Source organism: Chlamydotis macqueenii, chromosome 4, assembly GCF_036417535.1.
Source record: "Chlamydotis macqueenii isolate bChlMac1 chromosome 4, bChlMac1.mat, whole genome shotgun sequence".
Classification (NCBI taxonomy): Eukaryota; Metazoa; Chordata; class Aves; order Otidiformes; family Otididae; genus Chlamydotis; species Chlamydotis macqueenii.
The window spans coordinates 37,087,761-37,113,144 of NC_141559.1; the positions used below are offsets into that span (position 1 = coordinate 37,087,761).

Sequence of the window (25,384 nt, forward strand, 5' to 3'; positions counted from 1 at the left end):
TGAATTAATTTTAAGCTAGAATATAGTTGATATAAGCCCTGTTTTTCAATGAGCATCAGAATCCCATAAATGTCAGCTACTGTTGAGGTCTTGGTCCTTATTTTCCTTGGCTGGGTAATATCTAAACAGATATATTTTTCCTCTTTTTTGGGCTTTAATCACTCAGTAAAGTAACTATTATTATTTTGTCTACTGGGTTAAACTGTCCACAACTACATAGTACTTTCATCAAATTTGAAAGGTCACACAGCAGTCATTTTGTGTGCGACCAGATAATGTCATGTGAACAACTGCATTTGGACCTTTTAATGTAAGCAAGAGTAATGAGATTTCATCAATTTTGTGGGAAACTCTCAGATATTTCCTTGACATACATTTATTTCCCATAAAAGCCCCAAACTAACAGCACCAGCAAAATGAAAACCCCTCTGCTCTCTGACAGGAGAAGTTCCTGTTGATGTGTATCACACCAACCACAAAGGAACACACTTTTAGTACAGAGGTTTCACTGTGTGTACACTTTTGGACCTTTTTGCTTGGCTGCCTAAAGAAGTAACTTCTTTCACAATGGTCTATGACAAAGATACTTTGTCTGTGACAAAGACAAATGAAGCAGCAGTAACAAGCCTGAGCCATTCAGTCCCATTTCTGAAGGCTAAGAAGGAGTAAAGAGTAAGAATATTCATTAGAAACATGCTACAAAACTGTTCTTAACAATCTGAATTTTCAGGAAAAGAACAAATTTAAATTCTTCCTTGTTTTTCAGTTAGGTCATATTCCCTTTTAAAATTCTTTTGAGAAGGGTCTCCTTTAAGCACACCGTATATGGCTCTCCATTTATTCAACTCCTCTATTTACTTACTGTCTGTAATATAACCTCCCAGTTCCTCAGGAAGCCAAATAAGAGACTTGACAAGAACTGCCAAGAAGCGGGATTCCTCCCAGCTGGGGATGTTACTGTCATAAACACCTCACAGGCGTTACGGGGCTTCTGCTGGGCTGATTTCAGAGCTCTCTTCAAAACACATAAAATGTCTCTGCTCTTCCTCTTCACAAAACCACTGGGGAAACATTAAATATAATTGCTTATGTACCGCTAACATCCCTCTCTGCTATCAAATATAAGAGCACTATTTGTTAGGTATCCAAGATACAAGATTCGCACATGGATACTAGACAGCTCGCTGAACCCTGCAATCCTAAGGTGGTGCTGGTGAAAAAGAAGAGTTGTTAAAAAACCCTACCACCTTTCAAGTAACACTCATATCAAATGTAATCTCCCTACAAAACATTAGGCTACCTATTTTGGTATTCATCTGAATTTATCATTCTTCCCAAACACTTAGAAGGCCAGAGCAGCTCAGGTGATCCCATTCCTGCCAGTTGGGCTTAACTGCAATGATCAAAAGTTTTTTTTCACCTTTAGGCCTCACAACTTCGACTGCAATGAAGCAGATAACCAAACACACCATGGCATCAGATCCTGGAAAGGCTCCAACCAGACTGGAGGGCAGCAAGGCAGTTGCTCAGCAGCCACAGTCATTCAACACATCTCTCAGTTTGTTCTCCCTTGATTAACTCTCCATTAAATAACAGGTCAAATTCAAGGCTCCTGTTCTTATCTTTAGACCTCTTAAGTGGAAATGGCTCATCTAAGGGAGAAAGTGCTTTTCTAAAGTGACAGAACCGTCAGTTTCAGATTACATGTCCAAACGCTTTTTTCTGTGATGGATCATTTCCAGAAGGGATGAGGACAACAGCAAACCTTAGCTTTATCAAAACAGAAGGCAAAACCCATTTCCTTGAAGTACTCTACTGACGGTAACAGCTAAAACAAAATTCCCCTCTCCCTCAAATAAGCAGTATTTGGTCACCAATCAAAAGAAAGGAAAAAGAAACATATCTGTGTTCCCTTAGACAAACAAGCACCATGGCCAAAGGCACCACTGGTTTCTGAAAGAGACAGATGTGTAAGTCCTTCCTTTGAACAAAATTAAATTTCTTCCAGATGATCCAGAACTTCCCTTCTTCTCAACAAAGCCATGGACACTGAACTAGCCACTCGGTGGGAACAATCTACAGCTGCGGTTCAGTCAGGTCCCACATTGCAAGGATGGAGAGGCTCCCAGAAGCACTGGCAGATTCTGGAGAGTTTCAGGGACACTTGGGGATAACACAGGTACGTAAACAAGGAGAGGAAAAGGAAAGAACAGAATCACTGAAGGAGAATTACAGACAAAGAAAGAATTACTGTTACTTGGGGCCTAAAGAAAAGGTGTTGCTGACATCCATTTTAGGAAGAAGGAGATGTGATGCAATGTTGCGGAGGAGAATTCTAGCATTTTCAACACTATTTATCCTACTCTGTCTACCTACGAAGTTCATGTATTCTGACAGACATAAAAAAAAACCTCCTTCATTTTCAAAACCACATTGAACATAAGATTTAAGATTTCTTCATCAACTAAGATATTCTTTCACTACACAGAAGGTCAGAAGTGCATATTTTCAATATGGCCATTTCAACAAGCTAAGCATTTATGTAACTACTAAATGAAAATCTCACAAGGATATATTATTCCTCACAAGGAAAATAATATTTTTATAGTATCATTATTAAACATGCTTAAGAAAAAGATTTTTTTCTTACACTAGCAAAACCTGAGTGCATTGATAAGTTTTATAAACTAGAATTAATGCGCTCCTTCTCCGGTCATTAATGTTACACAGTAGTGCCTCACTTTACACTTTAGTAACTTCTTTGTGTACGTCATCTGGCAGTGCCAAGCTTCCAGTCCAAGGGCCTGAATAAGGAGATGGCACCAGGGCTCTGCCATGCTTCACAAGGACTTGCTACTCCCGAGAAGAAGCAGGTCAGCAATACTGGCTGCTTTTGTCCTGGAAGATAACTCATGCACAATTCCTTCCTCACTGTAACTGTGTCTACCATGCTTCTAGTGACAGCGTTGAAAAAAATACTCTTTATGGTTTATTTCTGCCCTGTGGTGTTTTCTTCCCACCAAAAAATCCACATGTGCTTTTGTCATGTAGCCTCAAGAACAAATTTGCTTGTGAAAACAAGTCCACTTGCACATACTCATCTATCCACCCTCTACAGTCAGAGCTGAGGATATGCTTATGCCGTGGAAACAGTCATCACCCAAGGACAGAGAATAATATCCAGGCAAGTAGAAGGAATGAGAGTATTTTCAAGCACTCAGGTTTCTTGCTACTTAAGGACAATGAATACAAGCCTCATGGAAGCATGTGAGCCTTCTCAAGAGAAAGTAAAAGCAGCTGTTAAATTTCTCACTCTCCTTTGAGTCCTGATTTCACAGTGAGGAGTCAGTATCTCATTTTACAAAGAAAAGTGGGCAGTTGGTTTCTTTTTCACAATAGGACCTGACCTGTTGGTTCTGGAGCTACTCAGATGAAGACAGTTGGACACACTACAGCTGCTCAGCTCGGGAAGCAAGCAAATTTCTTTCTGTAATAAAATACTGCCCATGGTCATTCTGAAGGTATAAAATGTGTGGCTTTAAATTTGTTTTAGGACAGTTGCTAATGAACTGTATATGTGAGATACAAAGGCAACCTACACAGCTAATGCAGAATTTTTCTGCAATAAAGACATCTGGAAATTTGACAGTTACCGTCAACTAAACTAATCTCACAAAGTTTTTCAATTCCTGCTGAAATACTGCTATCAAAGAATTTAAGCTTTGATTCTTATGTTCAACATCCTTGGACTCAGACAGCGAAATCAAGCTGCTCTTCACATACAGATACATCTAAAGACAGGCTGCAATGAATCAGAAAGTGTGTTCAAAGTAACCCTCTTCACAATATCACAGAAATGTAGAGAAAAAAAAAAAATCACAATAGCAAAACTGATAAAGTAGAAAACCTTAGAAATGTAACTCACAATTATAACAAATTTATACTATAATACTAATTAAAATAGTGCTGTCAAGTTTCAGAAACACATGGAAATCTAAATGGCAGAGCCAAGTATGTTGAATTTTGCTGTTCTTCATGGCTGTACCACTGTAGTCAATGAGATAACTTAAATTGCTATATAAGTACACTGTCCAAAGCTAGATCTAAATAAATACAAATATTATTATTTTAACAGATATCAGAGAACCGATACTGATAAAATTAAAACTAGTGTTCATCTTTACACCTACAGGCTAGATGACTATATAATTACAGGTACTTAAACGTCTCAGTAAAGCCCCAGGTACTGGCCATTTTCAAGGGCTTAAGAGAGGACTAGACTGGAAGAGTGATTTTTCTTTAAAACTTTGAACAGCATTGCCCAACAAGGCTAATCAACAGAAGACACTTGCTCTCTTTTCAAATCAGATAGTACTAAAAGGGAAAATGAAGAACAAAAGCAGGAGGAGGAACAAATGTCTGAGAAACGATCCCTGAGTGCTTATTTTCATTCCATTTTTACCAATTAAAGCTTTCAACTTGAGTGGACACGGAATTCAGAAACAGGACTACATACTAAACTTCACAATTACTGAGCTACAAATAAAGAATAATCATGGCCAGGAACAGAGGAGAAAAATGGACCTTTTGATATAAAAATATAAAAACTATGACAGAACCAGAGAAGTATGATGATTAATAGACTAAGCTTTGACATTTGGAAAAGTTTGCCGATATGTGTCAGCAATTCCCTGCAGGAATGAGACAGACAGACCCCTACCCAAGGTAAGACTGTTTCAGACTTACCGACCACACTGTAGAAACGCAAGAAAAAAAAACAAAACAGGGTCTTTTGTTGACCTAATTAGAGAAAGAGAAACCCTGCCACATACCAAAAGTGCATCATGACAGGACTAAATGTTCTGCATTTGTCACGTTGATGTTACTAAGTGTTCCTGACTGTTAACGCATGAAAATGCAAATGTTGCTGACAAATATAAAAGCTTCTTCAATAATCCACTGCCATCTGTATTATTAAAACCACATTTTTCATATGAGCAAGTTTTTTAGCAGTACATGGAACAAGTCACTATCCTGGCTCATGCTATGAAAAATCCTAACATAATTCTATTGAGCTGATGAATATTATAATACAAAAGTTTAACATAAACAATTAGAAAGAAATGCCATGGAACTAAAGTATCTTCATATACTAGGCCACGTTATTCTATCAAAATCAGTCTTCACAGTTCATATATCTGTCACTTTTCTATGCCATTGCTTACAACATGGAGAGTTTCATGGGATAAAGCACAGTGCAGCAATACGTGCATGTTGTATGAGTGACTTTGGGAGGAAAGTATCTGTTCAGACAGAATATACAAGACAGATGCAATAAACTGAAACAGCTTCAGCTGCAAATCAAATAAGGAAAATAAACTAGTCCCATGGTCAAATGCTAGAAATACTACTCACCTTGATAAAATATTAGATATACAGAAAACGAAACAAAATTATTTTTTGTAGTTCATGTAGAAGACTGGGAGCAAAGAACTCCCCCTGCCATTCCGATTTAAGCACTATCAATCATGCCGCTCACTGCTCAGTAACGCTGGCTTACCTGAAAGCAGGACTGCAGAAAAGCCTTGGTAACCTGGGCCCGCTCCATGTTCTGTATTGCTGGGTTTAGAGGCCAAAAGCTTTACACTAAGCTAGATATGGATCAGAGCTGAACTCTAGCATAGGCAGGAGTGGGAAAGGTAATTAAATATATTTTTAATTCCCTTTATTACAAACATCAGTGTCATAGAGAAAAATCTGTATTTTTTGCACAACTCCTATGGAAAATATTGATGTCTAAAATTCCCAGAAGATCTGTTTCAAATATCTGCTGGACTTCTAGAAGTTTTCTAGGTACACCTTCTACTAAGATGTAAAAAACCTCCTAACTTATGCTGTGCAGGCTCACTACAACCTGACATTTCTATGCAAAGGGGACTTGTGAAGGGCAGAATGCTTGACTAGTTCCATGTGATGGCAGGCTCATTGTAATGCATTGTTCTAATGAACTCTCTGTCCTAACCTGGGGATTTTAAATTGGGCATGCACTTACCGCATCTCAGTATCTTAAGAATACCTTTCAGATACTATCAAAATGGCTAAATAAAGACAAAAAGATTACACAGACATCTACTTCTACTTTCTTAAACCTATCCATTTCTAATCCCAAGGAACAACAGCATGAACTCTAGTTAAGCAGAGTACACTGAAATACCATCCTTTCAAAGGAAAATATAGTCTGAGAGACTTACAAATACCTGAAATTACTAGAGGCTTTTCCCACATACAACTACCAAAATGCAAAGGTTTGTGATCAACAGACATCCAAGACACTGCCTAACCTTACTGAGATTTTAATTGAAATACACAGGTTTAAGTTTCCAGTAATCCATTCTTCCTGCTCACAGCACATACTGACTGACACATGACACTGAGGCCAGTAAAGGCAAAGGGCACATTAAAGGCTGAACAGGTGACATTTCTAGGGAATGGGAATGAATACATTGATAATATCACCTACAGAAGTTAAATCTATTAGGCAATTAAATTCCTTAAGTTAATTAACATCTCACTACAGTGAATGCAGCTAAGGCTGTACCCTTTAAGATTGTTAACACCTGGACAAAGCAATTAGGCCTCAAAGTAACTCCTTACCGTTCCCAGCAAGTGCTTCTGCAGAAGCTTTCCTGAAGACTTTTGCATTTTTATGCCATTTCTGCAACTTCACTGCAGATCCCTCCCATGTCAACCACTGATATTCAGTACCCTCTGCTTTATATTGAACTAATTAATTCAAGATAATTAAGTCAGGCTTTCAGTATTAAAGAGGCTCTGTGGGAAATAAACCAACAGAAGTGACAGGATAGGAGTACAAACAAAGAAAATTGAAATTTCATAGTTACTTCTCCGTTATTAAATAGAACCTTGCTTTGCTGTCCAGGACTTCTATTTCTCTTTTAACTTCCTTTTCTTAGGTCTTATTTCTGCAAGATAAATTTCATGTTGTGGTTTTCTTATCATCAGTTCCCTGGGAAACATTCTGACATTTTACAGTGTCTCACCAGAATGGTTACAATGGTCTCACAATGGTTAAGAACACCTTCAAAACTAGAAATGTTTTCCAAGCACAAGTCTACAGCTGTGACAGTGAAAAATTTAGGCTGGATTGTGTCCGGTTTTAATGATCAGGAAAAGCCTTCACTAACAGATATGACATATACCCTCCCAGAAAATGGGAAATGGGAGCTTGATTTCTGCCTCAGTCTGTGTATGAGTGAATTAACTGAGCTATCAGAAAAAAAAAAAAAAAGAACATTTACTTTATTAATTTATTTGTTTTTCTGAAGGATAAAAAAAAATTTGCTTTATTTGGGGTAATTAATAAATTTTAGAGAATGCCAGTGTTTCATTCAGCCTGTAACACCTCGTTAATTTCCTATTTACCTTGAAATAGAAAAAGCAATGCAATAAATTCCAGGTTCATTCTAACTGAAAGCCTGTATTAGTTTTTGAGCTCAGACAAGGCAGGATAAGATCTGAAGCACTGAACCAGAATAAGTGTGATAAAAGACCTAACAGAAGCCATGGCTCCAGGGATATGAAACAGAGAAGATACCTGAAACAGCCTAATCCTGCTACTACTTATTCTGTGCTGCTGGTCTAAATGTCAAAAACATATTAATGAACCAAAAATGTTACTTAAAAGAACTTTTGACTGATGGTGCTGGAGTTACTGAAAATTTATTAATTACCCCAAAACACCTAGATTAAAAGAGTAAATTAAAGATGGTGCTACCAAATGAATGTCTGTATTTTAAGTTACTTAATAATTTATCTCATAAAGATCATCCATTATTATCGATGCTGTAGCTAGAAGAGATTAATATGCTTACATCCTACTAACTCTCTGAAGATAAAAAATCCTCCTGGAATTGTCGCAAATATGCACAATGTTCCCAAGATCTAAATCTGTATACTACATGACAGTTTGCAAAAACAAGTCAAGTACATGTCCTACTCATATGTGCAGTCTACAATGACTGCACGTATGAGTAGGACATGTACTATTCCACCAAGATGAATATTTCTAGATGAGTTATATGCAAAAAAATGTTCTTGAAGTTCACATATTAAAGAAGAGTATCCAAGTAACTAGAGCTAAACTTATGCTTCTGTATCTGATCAAATCCCATTTTCATTATCTTTTAAAGGAGAAGTAATACTACCACTTTATTTTTGCAAAGGAAATTGACAGGAATATTGAATGGATGGATTACTATATAGTTGGTAAAAAGCACATAGATATCTAAAGGGAAGAAAGTGTTCTAGATGTATGTGGAATTAAATGGGGCTGTCAACATTTAGCTCTGGAAACAGACCTTTTTACAGCAAGAAACAAAAATAAGCCAGCCTGCCTATCACTTTATCAGCCTGTTCCCTTCTATAAATACATAACATTAAAAACTCTTCTATGGTTTGCAACTAAAATATTTACTACTTTAGAGGAAATCTCTTCCCTGAAATGTGTTACTCTATTTTCCCCCCACCTACTCACTGCAGAATTTGGTTTTTACACAATGGAAATTTGTATCACACAGAACTTCATATACCTACACTCTTAGATTATCGTGTTTTGAATGAGCAGAACATACTGAGCGCATGAAGTGCCTATACCTGTAGCTGTCTCCAGAAGATGCTGCTGCAACTGATGATCACTTCCTGTCTCACAGCTAGAAGAGCATTCCTGTAGATCCATCTGGAGACCAGTATATTTAATGCTGATCATATGTAGCTTCACATCATTACAAAACCATATGTGCAAATCCTTAACTTTGTAACACAACTTTTCTGGATGAGTGTCCTTCACATTGACAGTGTTCAGTTACATATAAAAGGAAAACTGATACCTCCTTTTGCTCTGAAAGTTTAATTGAATTTCTGGCAGTTTGTAGAACTCTACTTCAACCCTGTTCATCACGTGAAACTCTCAGAACAGCATTCATCCTCAAAGTAAAATTATTTCTTTTTTCCTTTCAAGTATTTTAAGCATAGTAGCCATATACATTTGCAGCACTACTCATGCAGGCCTAAATACTCTGCAGGACTCTTTTCAGAAACAATTAATCACATTCCCCTTGGCTCTGGTCACCTTTCTCTTCTGACCAAGAAGTCATGATAATGACAAAATGCCTTTTTTTTTTTCCTGGCTACTGCTGATGGCAGCTTAATAGTCCAGTCTCACCTCTGTCTCTGTTAAGTCTGCCTCCTTGTACCTTACTACTGTTTTTATCTTCCATCAGTACTTTAACTACTTGGGTCTTCTTTTCTCCCATTCAGTACATACAAGAGCAAAGTTGTAAACAAAAGTAGGCTGAATTACAGCCACCAAAGATCTCATACTTATACTTAAGAACTTAACAGATGCAGGAGGAATAGGACTAAGATGATTATGATTATTCTTCCCTGTCACAGTTCCTGTTTCTTGCTTTTTGGGATGCATCTTATTTAAATCAATAAATATTAATGCTAAAAGGGGTTACAGATATTCTAAATATTCAGAAGTCCTGAATTTTCTAAAGCATTTTAAAAAGTAAGATGAGGAATATGACAGATTACTGTCTGCCCCTTGAATCTCTCCTTCATTAACAATTCCACCCAAGAAAAGCAAGTTCAGTACTGCACACTGAGAATATCCATACTCACTGTGACAGTCCAGGAATCTTCCCTGTAAACGACTCATGAACTTCATCTGACATTTGGACTTTGTTTTATAAATATTGTTTTTTCATCAAGTAAATCTCGTACACACCATTTCCAACCATACCACCCCAACCAGATAGAATGACTGGCCATTAAGAATAACAATTGCTTCACTGAGTGAGACTGATGAAAGTCAGAAATGGGTTTTCTCCTGCTTGTCCAGAAGGAGGAAGTGGAGAGAGCAGAGAATACCCAGGAAAACTTCACTAAGAGTGGATAAAACACAAGCTTAAAAAGACTTGAAAAAAGAGCCTACATAGGGGGAAATCTCATGAATTTTCAGAGAGGAGAAAGAAGATGATGTCTTATTTAATTGGAGACACGTATCACATGAGAACAAAATGTGAGAAAAGCTTGGTTATACAGAAAAGCTGGAAGGTGCAGACACCAAGAAAAGCTAGGCTGAATCCCCCCAACAGTCACTTGAAAGATTTATGGTATCTCCAGAAGGTGCTTAGAGACCCCACAGAGGTTCAGATTCAAGGGGCTTAAAGAATCTACGACCTAACGGAATAAATCCCTAACACATCAGCTAGTGAAATGTCCCACCTGAGAAGGAATTCTACTAGAAACCCCAGTTAACCTGTATGTTACTAAAAAAAAAAAGGAAACAGAATGAATTCATGTGTGAATCTATAAGCCAAGAGAAACATAGATGGTTAGACCTCAGAGCAAGAAGATGAGATTTTAACAGCTGTGAAGCACTGAGCTAATGCTCAGAGGATATGTTATTCAGTAGATTTTTTCCCCAGCAACACATGGAATAAAGCTGAGTATCTGCAGTAGGCCTCCTCAGCCCCAGGGTTAGATTCAAAGATATACAGAGAATTATAATGCTCTTGGAGAAAGAATATCATGAGGAATAATTTCTTTCTGAGGCGTTTTAATGGCTCAGAGACTCACAAGTCAACTAAAATAACAAAGCCATTGGACATGAATACTTCAGACCATGTAATTATAACTTGTGTAAATTAAACAGAGCAATAAACAAAAGTTAGTCTGTATCTCAATATTTTAAAATTATAAATTCATAACATTAAAAATTGAAAGGATAGTTAACAAAGACAAATTTAAAAAAGGGTTTTGGAGATGGGAGAAGTCTGTGACTTCAGTCAATCATGACAAAAATATATAGGTATTCCTGAACAGAACAGACTAAGCCAAAATGGGTGTGCTAAGGTAAGAAGGTAGCATACTGTTAGAATTAGCCATTGTGTAGAGCTGAAGGAGTACCTTCCTCATTTCTACCATCAGCAGTGATCATGGCTATCAGAACTAGAATGAGAATACAGGAAAGGAAGTTATGCATTTTAAAGTTAAAATTCAAACAGTGTTCAAAGTGGGAGAATCTGACCAAGAACTATTAAAGAACTGACAAATAAAACTACAAGCTTGCAGCCATAACCATTCTAGGTCTTAACAAAACCATCTCTCTTGAAAATATCAAATGGAGGGACTACATCTAGAAAAGGAAACAACTGAATGTGGGCACTATAATCCTATCAGCCTGACCTAAACAGATACAGACTTTAGAACAAGTTTCAAAGAATAAAGAGAAGACAGAAAATATGATAAAACATTTTGCCAAGTATCTCAGTATTCTTTCAATAACGGGGTTTTTTTAGACACACAAAGCATAATAGATCTAGTTTATCTGGATTTAGTAAATGGAAATAATATTTCTTTAATTTTTTTTAGTACAAACAACGTGGCTATTAGTCAAAGAATAATTTGCTAAAAAACTAGAAGAAATGAAAACAAGATGTCTTGGAAAAGGGAAGTAATAAATGGGTTGGCTGTATTGATAATCAGCTTGTATTGATAACCTATTCATTAACCAGAAAATAAAAAAAAAACATAAGTACTTCAATAACATTCACCACTTCTTGAAACTAGAAAGCCCTGTTGATGTAGAAGATCAAGAGGATCTTTATAAAGAACTAAAGGACCAAAGTAATAAAAACAGAATGACAAAATAATAAAAACAGAATGACAAAATACAAAAATTACGTATCAACAAACTAATATTTTTTGCTGTAAGCTGGGAATTTATTTATTGGAAACTAAAGAGGAGAAAAAAAATACATGGATGACTATGAGTCAAAGTAACGGAGCTTTAAAAAAAGATAAATACTATGTGATTTAGGTGAGATATTACCAGTTAAGTATTAACATTCCTGTGTAAATAACTTGTCAGATCCCATTTGGAAAATTCTGAATATAGATGATGGGGCAGAGAGAGAATGAGGAACAGAACAATAAGCCTGCCTAATAGATGAGAATTAGAGTTTGTCTTGTTAACTTAAAAAGAGGCTGACTAGAGACACAAATTTCTTCCTGGTATATTTATAGAAGGTAAATATTTTTTGCCAGCCCTCTCACTCAAGTTAAAAGTGTGCTTCTACAAGAATGAATGGTTAAACCAGACATGGAAGTTGAAACTGAAAAGATGGTTTCTAATAACCACAGTACCTGCTTGTGGGACCACAACCTCCCAGCCAGAGCATTTGGCCAAAATCCAGACCCCTCTGGGTTTAGACGGTTTAATCAGCTGCCAAGCAGGATTAACTGCAAGATACGAGTGCACATCTGAGCCTGCAAGTGGACTAGACACCTCTCTTGGTCCGGCTGGAGCCAGAGACCTGATGAAACTGCTGCCTGTCCGTGCGTTCCAGAAGGCGCAGCAGTTCTGCTCTGCTTCCCAGAAATGTGAGGTGGGTGAGGGGAGGTGTAGTCACTGGCAGCCCCTGGGGACAGCAGGTGCTGAGATTTGCACCTGATAGCCCTGCCAGTGTTTCTCACTTTCATCCATACTTTGTAGGAAAAATAACCATGGCTTAGTGCTTGCTCATAGGCCTAAAACATGGTTTCCATTATAAGCAAATACTAAGAATAATGCAATAACATAAAATCAAAGTCTCAAAAAGTATGCTTCAAATGGTCTTCAATAAGACACAATAGACATCAAAAATCTCCCAGGAAACAGAAATGTTTTTCAGCAATAGAGTTTTACAAACTGTGAGATAACTTGTGCCCCATAACCACAGGGTTCTGGAAACGTAAGACATGTTCTGGTCTACTCCCAAATATTGGCTTGGGTCCTACCTGCAAACAATTTCAGACAAACATTTCCAAAAATAAAAAGCAGTCAGCCTTTCAAAAAGTGTATTTCAACTGTCAGGTCTTTTCCCTCTCCTCAGATACTGGCAGAAATGGAGATTTTTTTTTTTTTTTAAATAGTAATTATTGACTAGTTCCATGAAAATTTAAACCTCACTTTTTTAATTGCAAGTTACAAACCTAAGAGATTTGTAAGGGTTTGATTTTTTCAATGGAAAAAGAACACAAAAGCAGCCTGGTATCAAAGCAAAATCATTATAAGACTGCAGCACTGCCAAAATTGTTGCTAAAGACATCAACTTCAAAGACAGATTAAAAAAAAAAAGAAAAGAAGAAACAGATTCCAGGATATGGAGTTTTATGTTGATAGTAACAAAAGGCAGCAAACAAACAAACAAGCAAGCAAAGCCAAATATATGGGGGTTTGCCGTCCTCCTTTCTTTTTAAAACCAGAATGAAACACTCTCTCTTCGATCCTTTGAAAAGTATACAACTGTAAATCTAAAGGAATTTTTTTTTAAGTTGTGACTTTGTTTTCAAACTAAACTTTGGGGAAAAATAATTATTCTACTGTCACTGGTGATGGCAGCACATGTTTTTTAAAAATACCTTACATTAAGAAGAAGTTCTGTGCTCTGGGAAAGCAGATCACATTTGTATTGGAGTTTATTTCATCCCCTTGCTCCTACAGCATCATGCATACAGCACTCTCTTCCCCTCACAAACCCATAGACACACATTAAATTTGTTTGGACTTTCAAAATCCAGAGAACCTGAAAAGCCCCCAAAGAACAAATTGTGGCTGATTTCATTGCAACTTATGTTCCTAAGCTCCCTGTATGCTTGTGCAACAAAAGCTTTTTTTGAAAAGAGCCTCCCAGTTCCCCACTGCCTCACAAGTTGTGCAGCCATCAATTGGTGTGATGTTGTTGTACAGTATTACCATACGGTAGCATTTCACACTTACTTTGCACAGGCTTATAGATCTACACAAAGCAGAAGGCAGGCAGGAATTACCAGGTTCAGTCATTTTTAAAAAGAAGCATTACTGAATTTTGTGCTCAGAGTTAAACAGCCCATCTTCAATTTCAGCAATTTTTGCCCTGTCCTACCTGTCCTATTTTTGCACCATAAGCTGGAGACTGGATCCTGAGGGGGCTCCAAAAACCCACTGACCCTTAGTACTAATGGTGCTAAAAGCTACACTAGAGTAACTACAAGTGTAAGCGTAACTACAAGCGTGCCCCAAGAAATCTGAAATGTTTCAGTGATTTCATCTCTCAAAACACTGTAAAATCAAATTCTGTTTGATGTCTTCATGAGCAAGGGTGACAGTACAGCACAGAAAACACTCAAAATGGCAACCAACCTGTTGAACACTGAGTAAGTGCTGAGTTGGTTCATTCAGGTTACTGGTCTCCTTCCCCCAAACGTAAGTGCAAATTTTAAAATTTTAATTCTGTGTTGATATATTCTTGAGAGTAATGTATTTTCTAATAGTACACCAAGAAATCCATGTATATGGCATGCACTTATGGTACAACGTACAGCAAAGGCATTAACAAAGGGATAATCCTTATCTCAAAGAGCTTATTCTTCTCTATTTGGGAGCATCGTAAGACAACTGAAAATCTTTTCAGAAGAGAACTACGGACATGCCTTATTGAGTCTGTGCCCATATAAGGGCACAGCATCAATCCTACAGAAATGTCATTAAGCTTCATAGTGACAGAAGTATCAAACTGAAATGTATCCTGAGAATTAGCTAATAAAAATGTTGGGAATTTCTTACAGAATCAAACTGGATAAATGTCCAAAGCAATAATAGCCTATCGAAAGATTAATAATGTATCCCTAAGTAAAAATAATTAGGTGCCTATATATCTGTAGAGAATGTTTAATATGCAACCTCATTTGTGTACGGAAGCAGAGATAAAGATATCAATCTGTGACTCTGATAACAGTCTGTGAGAAAACATAAGTTTCATACGGGTCTATTATGAATGCAGTTACACTGCAGATGGACACTTGGGAGAAAAGCCTTTGGTGAATCATTGCTCTAGTATGGCTGGACATGAGTTCAGAATTCAAAGTAACTACAAAACATAGTAGGAAAAAATTAATGTGTAGTATGAAACTATTTATTGGGGTTTTACACATTTGAAAACAAAAGGTCATGCAGAAGGTAATGTACCAGAGGCTGAGTGCAGTCATCTCCGGCAGTTTCTCTGACTGGTAAGATATATCAGGTTCCTTGGACACTGCATTAAACCATATGTGTTTGTTTATAACTGTTAAAAAAAACCCCAGGGCATATACAAGTTGTTTGTCTTGCATGTGTTCAGTCAGACATCAGTTAAAAAACTGCCCTTCCTGTTACCCTTTTCCCAGCACCAGATGTAGGCACAAGCCAGTGGAAGTGGAGCAGACATAAGCATGACAACCTAATTCTCTGCATGAGGGAAGTAGCTGGGGATGGGGAGGGGGAAGGGGAGACAAAAACACTTTACACTAGAGTCCCTCAAGATCAGTGTAGGGGATTGAGACATCTGTCAAGGCTGGAAGTTAGTACATGTGTTTTTGTAACAGGAAATATTGTCGGTACTGCAACAGTTTTATGTTTAAAATGGAGCAGCCTGTGAGCACAAGCAAATAAGCATGACAGCATCTTGACTTTTTTTTTTTAAGTCATATCCAGCAGGAAATGGAGCTAGTAAAGTCTAGCATAAATGTAATGCTGTTTTTTGTTTAGTGCAAGGTAGAGCAAGAAACAGAACCGAGAGCTGCATTTCTACTGCTGTACTTTGAGTTACAGAACAAAAACTCACTTCTAAACAAAGCACTATTTCAAAATCCATAGGTTTGATCCATTAGAGTAACCTGTGTATCAATGAGAAGCTTGTGGAGGTGAGGAAATAGGCACAAAAAAGGGCTGCAACGTAAGCATCGTCACTTAAAACATGTTCTGCTAACTCTGTCAGATGCTACCATGGTGCTACCAGCAGGACTGGAGGTGTGATCATCCCCCTGTACTGGTGAGGCTGCACCTCAAATACCATGCTCAGTTTCGAGCTCCTCACTACAAGAAAGGCATTGAGGTGCTGGAGCGTGCCCAAAGAATAGCAATGAAGCTGGTGAAGGGTCCAGAGAACAATTCCTATGAGGAGTGGTTGAGGGAACTGGGGTTGTTTAGTCTGGAGAAAAGGAGGCCCAGGGGGGACTTTATTGCTCTCTACAGCTACCTGAAAGGAGGATGCAGTGAGGTGGATGTTGGTCTCTTCTCCCACGTAACTAGCGATAGCGTGAGAGGAAATGGCCTCAAGTTGTGCCAGGGGAGGTTTAGATTGGATATTAGGAAAACTTTCTTCACGTAAAGGATTATCAAGCACTGGAACAAGCTGCCCAGGCAAGTGGTGGAGTCACCATCCCTGGAGGTTTTTAAAAGATATGTAGATGTGCCACTTAGGGACATGGCTTAGTGGTGGACTTGGCATTGTTAGGTTTACAGTTGGACTCTATGATCTTAAAGGTCATTTCCAACCTAAACGATTCTATGATTCTGTGAAAAGTGAGACTTTGGGTTATACTGTCAACTTTTCCCACATAAAGAAAGCCTAATTAAAACTTTCTTTACACTACTTGATTTAAATGGGACCGAGTGAGGAATAGGAATTAACTTTGTACACAGCACAATTTCATCAGTAATCTGCCTACTTTAGGACACAGTTCCTGCCCTGAAAACTCTAACCAAGCAATTATCAAGAGGAGTCGGCAGAGATTTTACATCCAAGCATAGCCAGGCAGTGCATGGGTCCTTACAAACATCCCTTCTGCATTAGAGTGCATTAGCAGTTACAGTAAATGCTGACAGTTACTACATTTGGTCATGTATGTGTTAGGATACAACTGTTTAATCTGCTGCACATTTATATATATGAATTTATATAAATAAAATTATATGCACAAATTTATATAGGAGAGCAGTTCAGTACAAAAAAGGTAAGAAGTGTCTGCACATCTTCTGTTGCAACGCTAAATACACCACCATTTGACATGTTCTCCAGGCATGACATAAATCCCTTGCAATTCCACATCCATTGGAGAAGAATGATTTCACCTAAGTGCCAATGAAGTTTAAAAGCTCCTGATTTTGTACAGCTTCTTATAAAGGAGTCTCAAAGAATTCAAAACTGATTGAATGAACTGTGATTTATAAGTAGTATTTTAAAATATATTACTCCTCCTAAAAGAAACGCCACTTTACACAGATTAGCAAACTTTCTCTGTAGACTGACAGCAAGGGTGCTATTTTCTAGCAAATTCTATAAACTGTGAACTTTCTTCTACTATATCATCTCTGTAAACAAGGTTTAATTTTATGCTTTCACCAGTGGCACATTTCAGCATCCAGCGTTCAAGACCAGCTACTGCCCAAATGCTAATTTTTTTTTTTTTTTTTTTTAAGCTAGCAGGAGTGAGTACTGGAAATGAGATGGAGAGGTGATATAACAGATGTGTGAAATCATGAGTGGCAGGGACTGTTCATTCTCTCTGTCTCCAGGTTCAAAGCAAAGGGGAGATTCCTCATGGAGTGGGTAGCTGACTGGCACATCCCTTGCCACAGTATATTGTGGCTGATAATATTTGGGAAAACCTGAGGGCTAGGTACATTTCATAGAAAAAAAATCAATTCAGGGTTACAAATACATTAAAACCCTATCTTGCTTGGGATATCCCTTATTCACTGTTTTACACTGAATGTGGAGTAGGGATTGCTCAGACAAACTCTGCCATTAATGCACCACAGAACAAGTTTCTCCAAGCTATCTATGTGCACACTGAAGCCCATAAAGCTTCTGACTAGGTTCTAAATCAAACTCATGCATTTTAAAAGAGAAATGCAGACTGTGTAAATCATTGATGTTTTTTCAGCATGCAATTAGAAGTTTGTTTTCAAGAATGAATTGAGCAGCGAAGTAAAATAAAAAGGCTCATTCTGCAGTGTGTCAATATGTTTGCACAGTAAGCTGAACTTAAGACATTCCTAGCTTATCGATTTCCCAATGCTTTAAAACCTTCCAGGAAAGACTAAGCCCTCTGCTGACATAGCAATTTATGAAAATCTATATGGATGATAAACTGACATTAATATTTGATAAATGAACAGATAGGCCATACCCAGCCATTTACAGCATATTAATAATTTGCTGGAGTGTATTATAAGATGACTGCTGAAGTCAGCTCTTTGTATAAAGGTGAACACCAGCAAAACCACTGCATTTCTGAATTAGAATGCCTTCCACCTAAAAAAATAATTCACAGTCATTACTCCAGAAGGTGGTTATGAATGAACACTTGCTGGACACTTAACTGAATGGTTATTCCTTATGCTGTATAAAACTCTACAAACTTAGCAGCCAAAGGTATTCAAGGACTCTATGTTTGCCACGAGTGCTCTGAATAGTCCTTTAGCTAATATTTTAATATAGAGATCTCTGCAATATAAAGCACGTAACTAAGACCATTTGATATCATTACTCTTCTTCCACTATCCCAAAGCTAGGAATATATCTAATTTCTCTAACAATACCTTTAGCATGCATGTCTCTTCTCTCATCATGGCTATAGACCAAAGCGTGCAGACAATTTCAGACTTAGCCACGCACAAGCCTTCAAATTTTCCCTCTTCCCAGGCCCCGCTTGCTGATGTCAATTAAAAGACTTCCCTGAGAACTGGGAAAACACATCATTTTCTGCAGTAATCTAAAAATGTTTTTGTTCTCAAACTTCCACATAATTTTTCATTATCAAATAAAAGCCAAATGTTTCCACGTCAATGTTTTTGATGTTTCAACGTTTCATACGTTCTCTAAGTGGTAGGTTCAGTTAAAAAACAGCTGTAGATTCAGTACATGGGCAGGGGGGAATTACTTACCTCTGGAGATCTGTTTTTTGCAGCCGTTGGGTACTGAAAATGTAATACTTGCCACATTTAAGAGCAGCACACTAAGAGCAGGAAAAGTCAAAGGTGTCCACCTCCCATTTCTCACATCAGAGCTTCTTACATCTACAAAGCATCCATTCAGTGTTGGATGCTGGCACTGAAAGGACAGGACTCTCGTTCTTATAAACATTTCAGTTATTAAATGGAATAGTTTTCCTATTGTTAAAAAGCTAGAAGGGCACCATAATTAGAATCCTTAAGCAAAATAATATGTAGAAATCCTATTCAATTGAAGTTACTTAAAAATAAGTATTAAAGTAATGTATTTTGTTTTCTGATTGTTTTCATTTTTCTCCCTTCACGCAATCAGCTCAGCACTTCTGACTTCTTGAAATCCCAGGCAGTCAAACTTAGACATGGAAAGCTCAAGAAGCCAACAGAGGAATACACAGCACAATTTCTTCTAGCTTCTTTTTGCCTTACCTCTAACTAGGATGTGTTGGATTTTATAGCTCTTAATAACTTACGTGAACCTAGTTTGCTGGCTTCATTTCTGGCTTCAGTAACTGCAGTGTGGACTAAATGATCCAGAACCAAAACCGTCAGAGAGAGGACTGTCCTTTTAGCTCCTTACTTCATCATTCAGGGAAAGAAAAGGAAGACAAATGAGCTCTGCAGCCAATGCTGCTACCTGCTCAGCAGCTCAATGGCAGAGTACAGTCTCTAAGTCTCTGTCCCTCACAACAGGGATGTATCCTCCTTCCCTTTCTGTCCTCTTTGTTTTCTTTTTTTCTTTCACAGAAGGCAGAGAAAATTTGGAAGAAGTGCACGTTAAAATGCCCTTTTTAGAACCCTCTTGTTCTGCAAGTACCTCTTGGTTGTGCATTTCAAGTAAGAATTAACAACTCTCAGATATACTAAGCACTTAAAAAAATCCTCAAAACCCATGCATCCTGCTTACAGATATTACACCATTAAATATTATTTTCTAAACCTCCACAGGTTTATTATTCCATAATTTCTGGTACACCTAGGTTAGCTTTAAGAGCTTTAAACAAAATCTTTCTTCGCTGTCATTGCATTTACAAACCCCTCACAACCTCAGCATCAGAAAGTCTGTTATTTTTAAATAAAAGGAAATGAGGAGCTCTAACCAGTGAGTTAAAACAGCCTCCTTAATGGACCAGAAAAGTGCAAGTTGTCATAACAGTGGAATGCATATGGGTCTCTATCATTTGACAGATAACATACGTTTTTTTTCTCTTCCTCTGCTCTGTCAGAGATTACTCTAAAGCTAATAAATGTGTATTTTCTAATCAACCATAAAAGAAAATTAATTTAGAAAAAGCTACTGACATGACGGTTACTAATTCATGACAATGTATGTGCTATCTTCAGGATGCAATTACAAGTACATAACTCATTATAATTTTCATAAGAATGCATGTGCAGCATAAAATGAATGACATTTATAGCATAGAGTACCTTACAAGCTACAGCACACCCCAGCAGTGGAAGCAAGTTTAACCTACAAGCCTCAAACATACACAGAATGTGCTGTGGCTGTATAACACAAATAAACACCTTCATTAAATTCAAAATATGAGTTCAGCTGCGAGCTGCCATGGTCACCAAAACTCTAACTATAAGGTCTGCACAGCCCAATAAGGGAGAAATACTCTATTTATGCAGAATTCCCTGGAGGATATGAAACAGAACTAAGGCATCTCCACCCCACCAAGATAAAAGGTACAAAACACAAGGAAAACTGGTGCCCACCTGATGTGCTCAATTATTAGCCTTTAGACAGAGTTTTACCCTGCTGAATGAGAGTGACACAAATACAATGTATCACTGCTTCAGATACAAGACTGAAAATCCTGACAAACCTCAGTACTAGAATTTGGAGACACATTGTACTAAAGAGAACTATAAGAATGACTATTGAGAAGCACTGCAATCACCTGGAAAAAAAAGCTTGAAAATAACATTTGTAATCAGAATTAAACCTATGTTAGCAAGGCAGGTCTATGGCAAAGCTTCATTGCTTAACTCATTCACAGGATTAAGAGAATGGCTCAGAAGAGAAGACACTTTGACACACTCCTCACTCTTAGACCACAGAGGTGCAATCATCACAGAGGTATACATCATCATGTGCTAAATCCACCTAAAATTGCCAACCTGACACCAAGGAGTGCAAAAATAGGACATAATGATAGAATCATAGAATGGTTAGGGTTGGAAATGACCTTCAAAGGTCATCTAGTCCAATTCCCCAGTATTTAGTGGCTGGGCAGAGCTACAGCAAAGCACTAGGGCAGAAAGCTCTAGACACACAATCTAGAAAGCGATGGCTCGTCACCAGTCAGCCCCCACGCAGAGGTCACTAAGGAACAGACTTCAAGGATGCACTGCTGGAGGAGCACAAGGCTGGAAAGTTTAGCAGATTTCCAGCTCCTATGATTGTGATCCGACAGTAAACCGGAGCACAAAAGCCAGTGTCAGTGTGATAAACAACCATAGTCCTCTTCTCCTGGCCCCCAGCTTGTGAAGCAGATGAAGTTAAGTGACATGAGCAGCTCTCTGCCAGTTTGTTTCCGGCTCTCCAGGAGCAGCAATAACACAAGGCATGGTTACCCCCTTTTCATGCTAGCTCTTAAATTCAAGAGCCCAGTTAGAGACAGGACTCATACCACAGACCCTGAAAAACAGCTTGGCCAAACCAAAAGCTATTTTCTTTATTCTTATCACTAGCTGCAACTCCTGGAACAACGAAAATGATGCTGCCTGCTTCATGATAGCTTTTCCTGCTCAGGATGGGTGAGCAGAAGGAAAACTGGGAAGAAGGATTTAAAGAGGGTGATTTTAAAAGACAGGTATGTTTAAACCTTAAACCTATTAACCATCTACACAATGCTGTAGTAAACATGGACATCACTGTGATCATCCAGGATTGACGTCCAAGTAGAAACAGCAGCTTCTTTCCCTGGTGGTCCACGGGGTGCTCACCTGCGAGTCCTCCTACACACCTCTCATGCCTCATTCTCATCCACCTTTGGCTTTAATATCCCAGCTTTGATCATTCAGCCACTAGGACCTAACTATTTTTTTCCTGCTCTCTAAAAGGAAGGGATTATGGCAGCACGGTGACACTTTTAAAATTCAGTACACCATGGATGATATCCACAGTATGTGACACCTCTGACAGGCTAGAAAATCTGCACTATTAGTGTACCAAAACCTACAAGTAAAAAAAAAAAAAAAACACAACCACGGATTATTTTCTTTAAAACGCTTCGGGAATCCTGCAGGATGCTTCTGGCTGTATGCAATCAAAAGCAGAAAAACCCGCTATTCGTCACCTCCAGCCGCGGTACCAGGCTGCGGCACTGCACCCCGACGGCTCCTGCCCCTCTGCCTTTCAGCACCACGGACGCCCACGCCCGGGCTGCCCGGAGGCCCCTCGCTCCCCCCGGGAGAAGGTGAACTTTTAAAATCACGTTATTAACTTTCTCCTGGGCTTTCCTGGGGCCACTGGTGCAGGATATCCCTTCCCCCCGCCCCCCAAGGGGAGAAAAAAAAAGCAAGTGCAGTGATTGGATTTTCTTTTCAGTTTGGGATAGGAAATAAAAAGTTCCATGAGGTCAACCTTCCCGACCTTTTTGTAAATTGATTTTTATTAGACTTATGCAAACTGTGTACTTTTTGAGCTCAGAAGGCAATATAAAAAAAAAAAAAAGAGAGGAAACTGCTTTTTGTTGAAAGAGATGATTGTTAGACCCAAAATACCATCAGTGGATCCCGATCTTTAAAAAGTAAGTAGACTCCCTGGAGACAAAGAGCGATTTTTCTTCAAAAGTACTGAGAAAACAAATTGCAACTCTCCCTAGCTCTCCTCTTTAAGCACAGCTGCCTTCCAAATTCACGTAAGTTTCTGCACGAACTCTGGAACATGTGTACCTTCACCTACGATCAACTGCTGTGAGTTTTCTGCTGGTGGAAAGGACGTGGCTCAGTTTGAACGTATACATTCTGAAATGTTCTTCCAAGCCTAAAGAAGAAGGGCTGTCTGGCAACCCCTGGCATTGCAAAGCCTCCGTTCAACCTCATTTGCAGGGAATAAGGCGGGGGTTGATGGACAGGTAGAACATTTTTTCTCTTGGTGTTAACTGGTTTCTGCGAAGGCTGGGTGAATTGATTCTCTTCATTAGCAGAGTGCTCTGGAAATGCTACAAAGCCCCAGAAGTGCTTTTTACTTTCAGGTGTTGCCTGCCCTTCTCTCTGCTTTCGTGTGGGTCACACTTACGCTCAGAGATGGGTCTGACTGACTGCACCCCGAGGGCCACCTCAAGCCCTCAGAGGTATCCCAGGCAGCTTAATCCCCTCTGGGGTTTAAGGAGAGCTGATGCCCGAATCTCTCGGAAGATCTGAGCTTTCTGTGCTCGCTGTCCACGCCGCAAGCTTTAAGGGACGAGGAACACCTTGTTAAGGGCGCTCCGAGCGAGCTGAGTTGGCGAGCTGAGCTCGGCCCGCGGCGCCCCAGCTTTGGGCCTGGGGGCGCCAAATGCCAGCGCCGCGCTTCGCGGCTGCGGCCCAAAAGGCGCCCCCCGGCCGGGGAGCCGAACCCTGGACCCGCTGCGTGCGGCGCCGCAAGCCCCCTTCGCAGGCCGGGCACCTCCCCCGGCTCACTGGAGCCCCGCTCTCTCCCCTCCCCTCCCCGCGGCGGGCGGGGCCTCACCTGCAGCGGGCAGCGGCCGGGCGCGGCGTGCTCGGGCAGGCGGCCGCGGTAGAGCGGCCGCTCGAAGCGAGGTTCGTTGTCGTTGGCGTCCTCCACGCGCACGCTGAGGCGGCAGGCGGCGGCGCGCGGCGGGCGGCCGCCGTCCCGCGCCACCACGCGCAGCTCCAGCGCCGCCTGCCGCTCCCGGTCCAGGCGGGCGCGGGTGCTGACGGCCCCGCTCCGCGGGTCGATGCGCAGCAGGGCCAGGGCGGCCGGTTCGCCTTCCAGCGCGTAGCGCACCTCGGCGTTGGGTGAGCCCGGCTCGTCGGCGTCGGAGGCGCTGAGGCGGAGGACGGCGGTGCCGGGGGAGGCGGCCTCGGAGACGGCGGCGCGGTAGTGGGGCTGCGCGAAGGCGGGCGCCTCGTCATTGAGGTCGGCGACGCGCAGCAGCAGCGGCTCCTCGGCGGAGAGAGGCGGCTCGCCGCCGTCCGTGGCCACCAGCCGCAGCTCGTAGAGGTCGCGGCTTTCGCGGTCCAGCGGCCCCGCCACGCAGAGGAAGAAGACGCCGGCGCCGGCCGGCCGCAGCCCGAACGCCCCGTCGCCGCCCAGCAGGGACAGCGCCACGCCGCCGCCGCCCTCCGTCGCCCCGCCGCCCTCGTCGGCGTCCGAGACCGAGATGCGGGCCACGTAGTCGCCGGGCCGCGCCCCCTCGGAGACCCGCGGGCCGCCGGTCTCGGTGAGGTAGAGCAGGCGGATGGCGGGGCGGTTGTCGTTCACGTCCAGCACGGCCACGGAGACCAGGGCGCTGGAGACCTCGGGCTGGGCGCCGCCGTCCCGCGCCTCCACGACCAGGCGGTGCAGGGCCCGCGCCTCGCGGTCCAGCGGGCGGCGGAGGCGGAGGATGCCGCTCCGCTCCTCCACCGCGAAGTAGCCGTCGGGGTCGCTCTGCCGGCGGTTGATGGCGTAGCGCACCTCGCCGTTGTCCCCCAGGTCCGGGTCGGTGGCCCGCAGGCGGCAGACGACGGTGCCCGGCGGCGCGTCCTCTCGCAGCCGCGCCCGGTACTCGGTGCGGCTGAAGGCGGGGGCGTTGTCGTTTTCGTCCAGCACCCGCACTCGCACCCGCAGGCGGCCCCGGCGGCGCGGGCTGCCGCCGTCCCACGCCTCCACCAGCAGCCGGTGCCACTCTGCCCGTTCGCGATCCAGCCGCCGCAGCAGCACCAGCTCCAGCGGCTCCGGCCGCCCGTAGCGCAGACGGAAGAGCGGCGGCTCCCCCGCCGCGCCGCCCTCCTCCCGCAGCGCGTAGCCCTGCGTGCCGAAGCGACCGGCGTCGGGGTCGCGGGCGGCCGGCAGGCGGAAAGCGGTGCCGGGCGGGCTGAGCTCGGAGACGTTGAGCTGCAGAAGGTCCCGCGGGAAGCGCGGCGGGTGGTCGTTCACGTCGGCGACCGCGATCTCCACCTGCACCACCTCCCCGCGCAGAGTGGCCGCCGCGAAGCTGTAGCGCGCCCGCCGCTCCCGGTCCAGCCGCCGCGCCGTCCGGATGATGCCCGTCTCCGCCTGGACGTGGAAGTCCGCCAGCACCGCCGACTCGCCGCTCCCCTCCGACAGCAGGAAGCCCCCCGGTGGCTCAGCGCCCGCCGGCAGCCCGGCGCGGATGTCCCCCACCAGCGTCTCGGCCGGCAGCCCCTCGCCCACCGTCAGGCTGAGGTTGTACACCGCCGCCCCGCCGCCGCTCGCCCCCCACAGCCACAGCGGCACCAGCAGCGCCAGCGCCCGCCCCGTCGGGGCACTGCCGCCTCTCCCGCCCCGGCACCTGCCGCCCCGCAGCCGCCGCGCCATGCTCC

At 41.7% G+C, this 25,384-nt stretch overlaps 1 protein-coding gene across 1 annotated transcript in view; it reads right to left on the minus strand.

Annotated features, from left to right (window-relative positions):
* The window catches only part of LOC147600949 (protocadherin-23-like), a 48,161-nt gene extending 22,782 nt beyond the window's left edge, over window positions 1-25,379 (minus strand). The window contains exon 1 of the mRNA XM_086747667.1: window positions 23,565-25,379. Coding sequence (XP_086603793.1) covers window positions 23,565-25,379 — 1,815 coding nt within the window. The remainder of the gene's footprint in view (window positions 1-23,564) is intronic.
* Window positions 25,380-25,384: the final 5 nt, after the last annotated feature.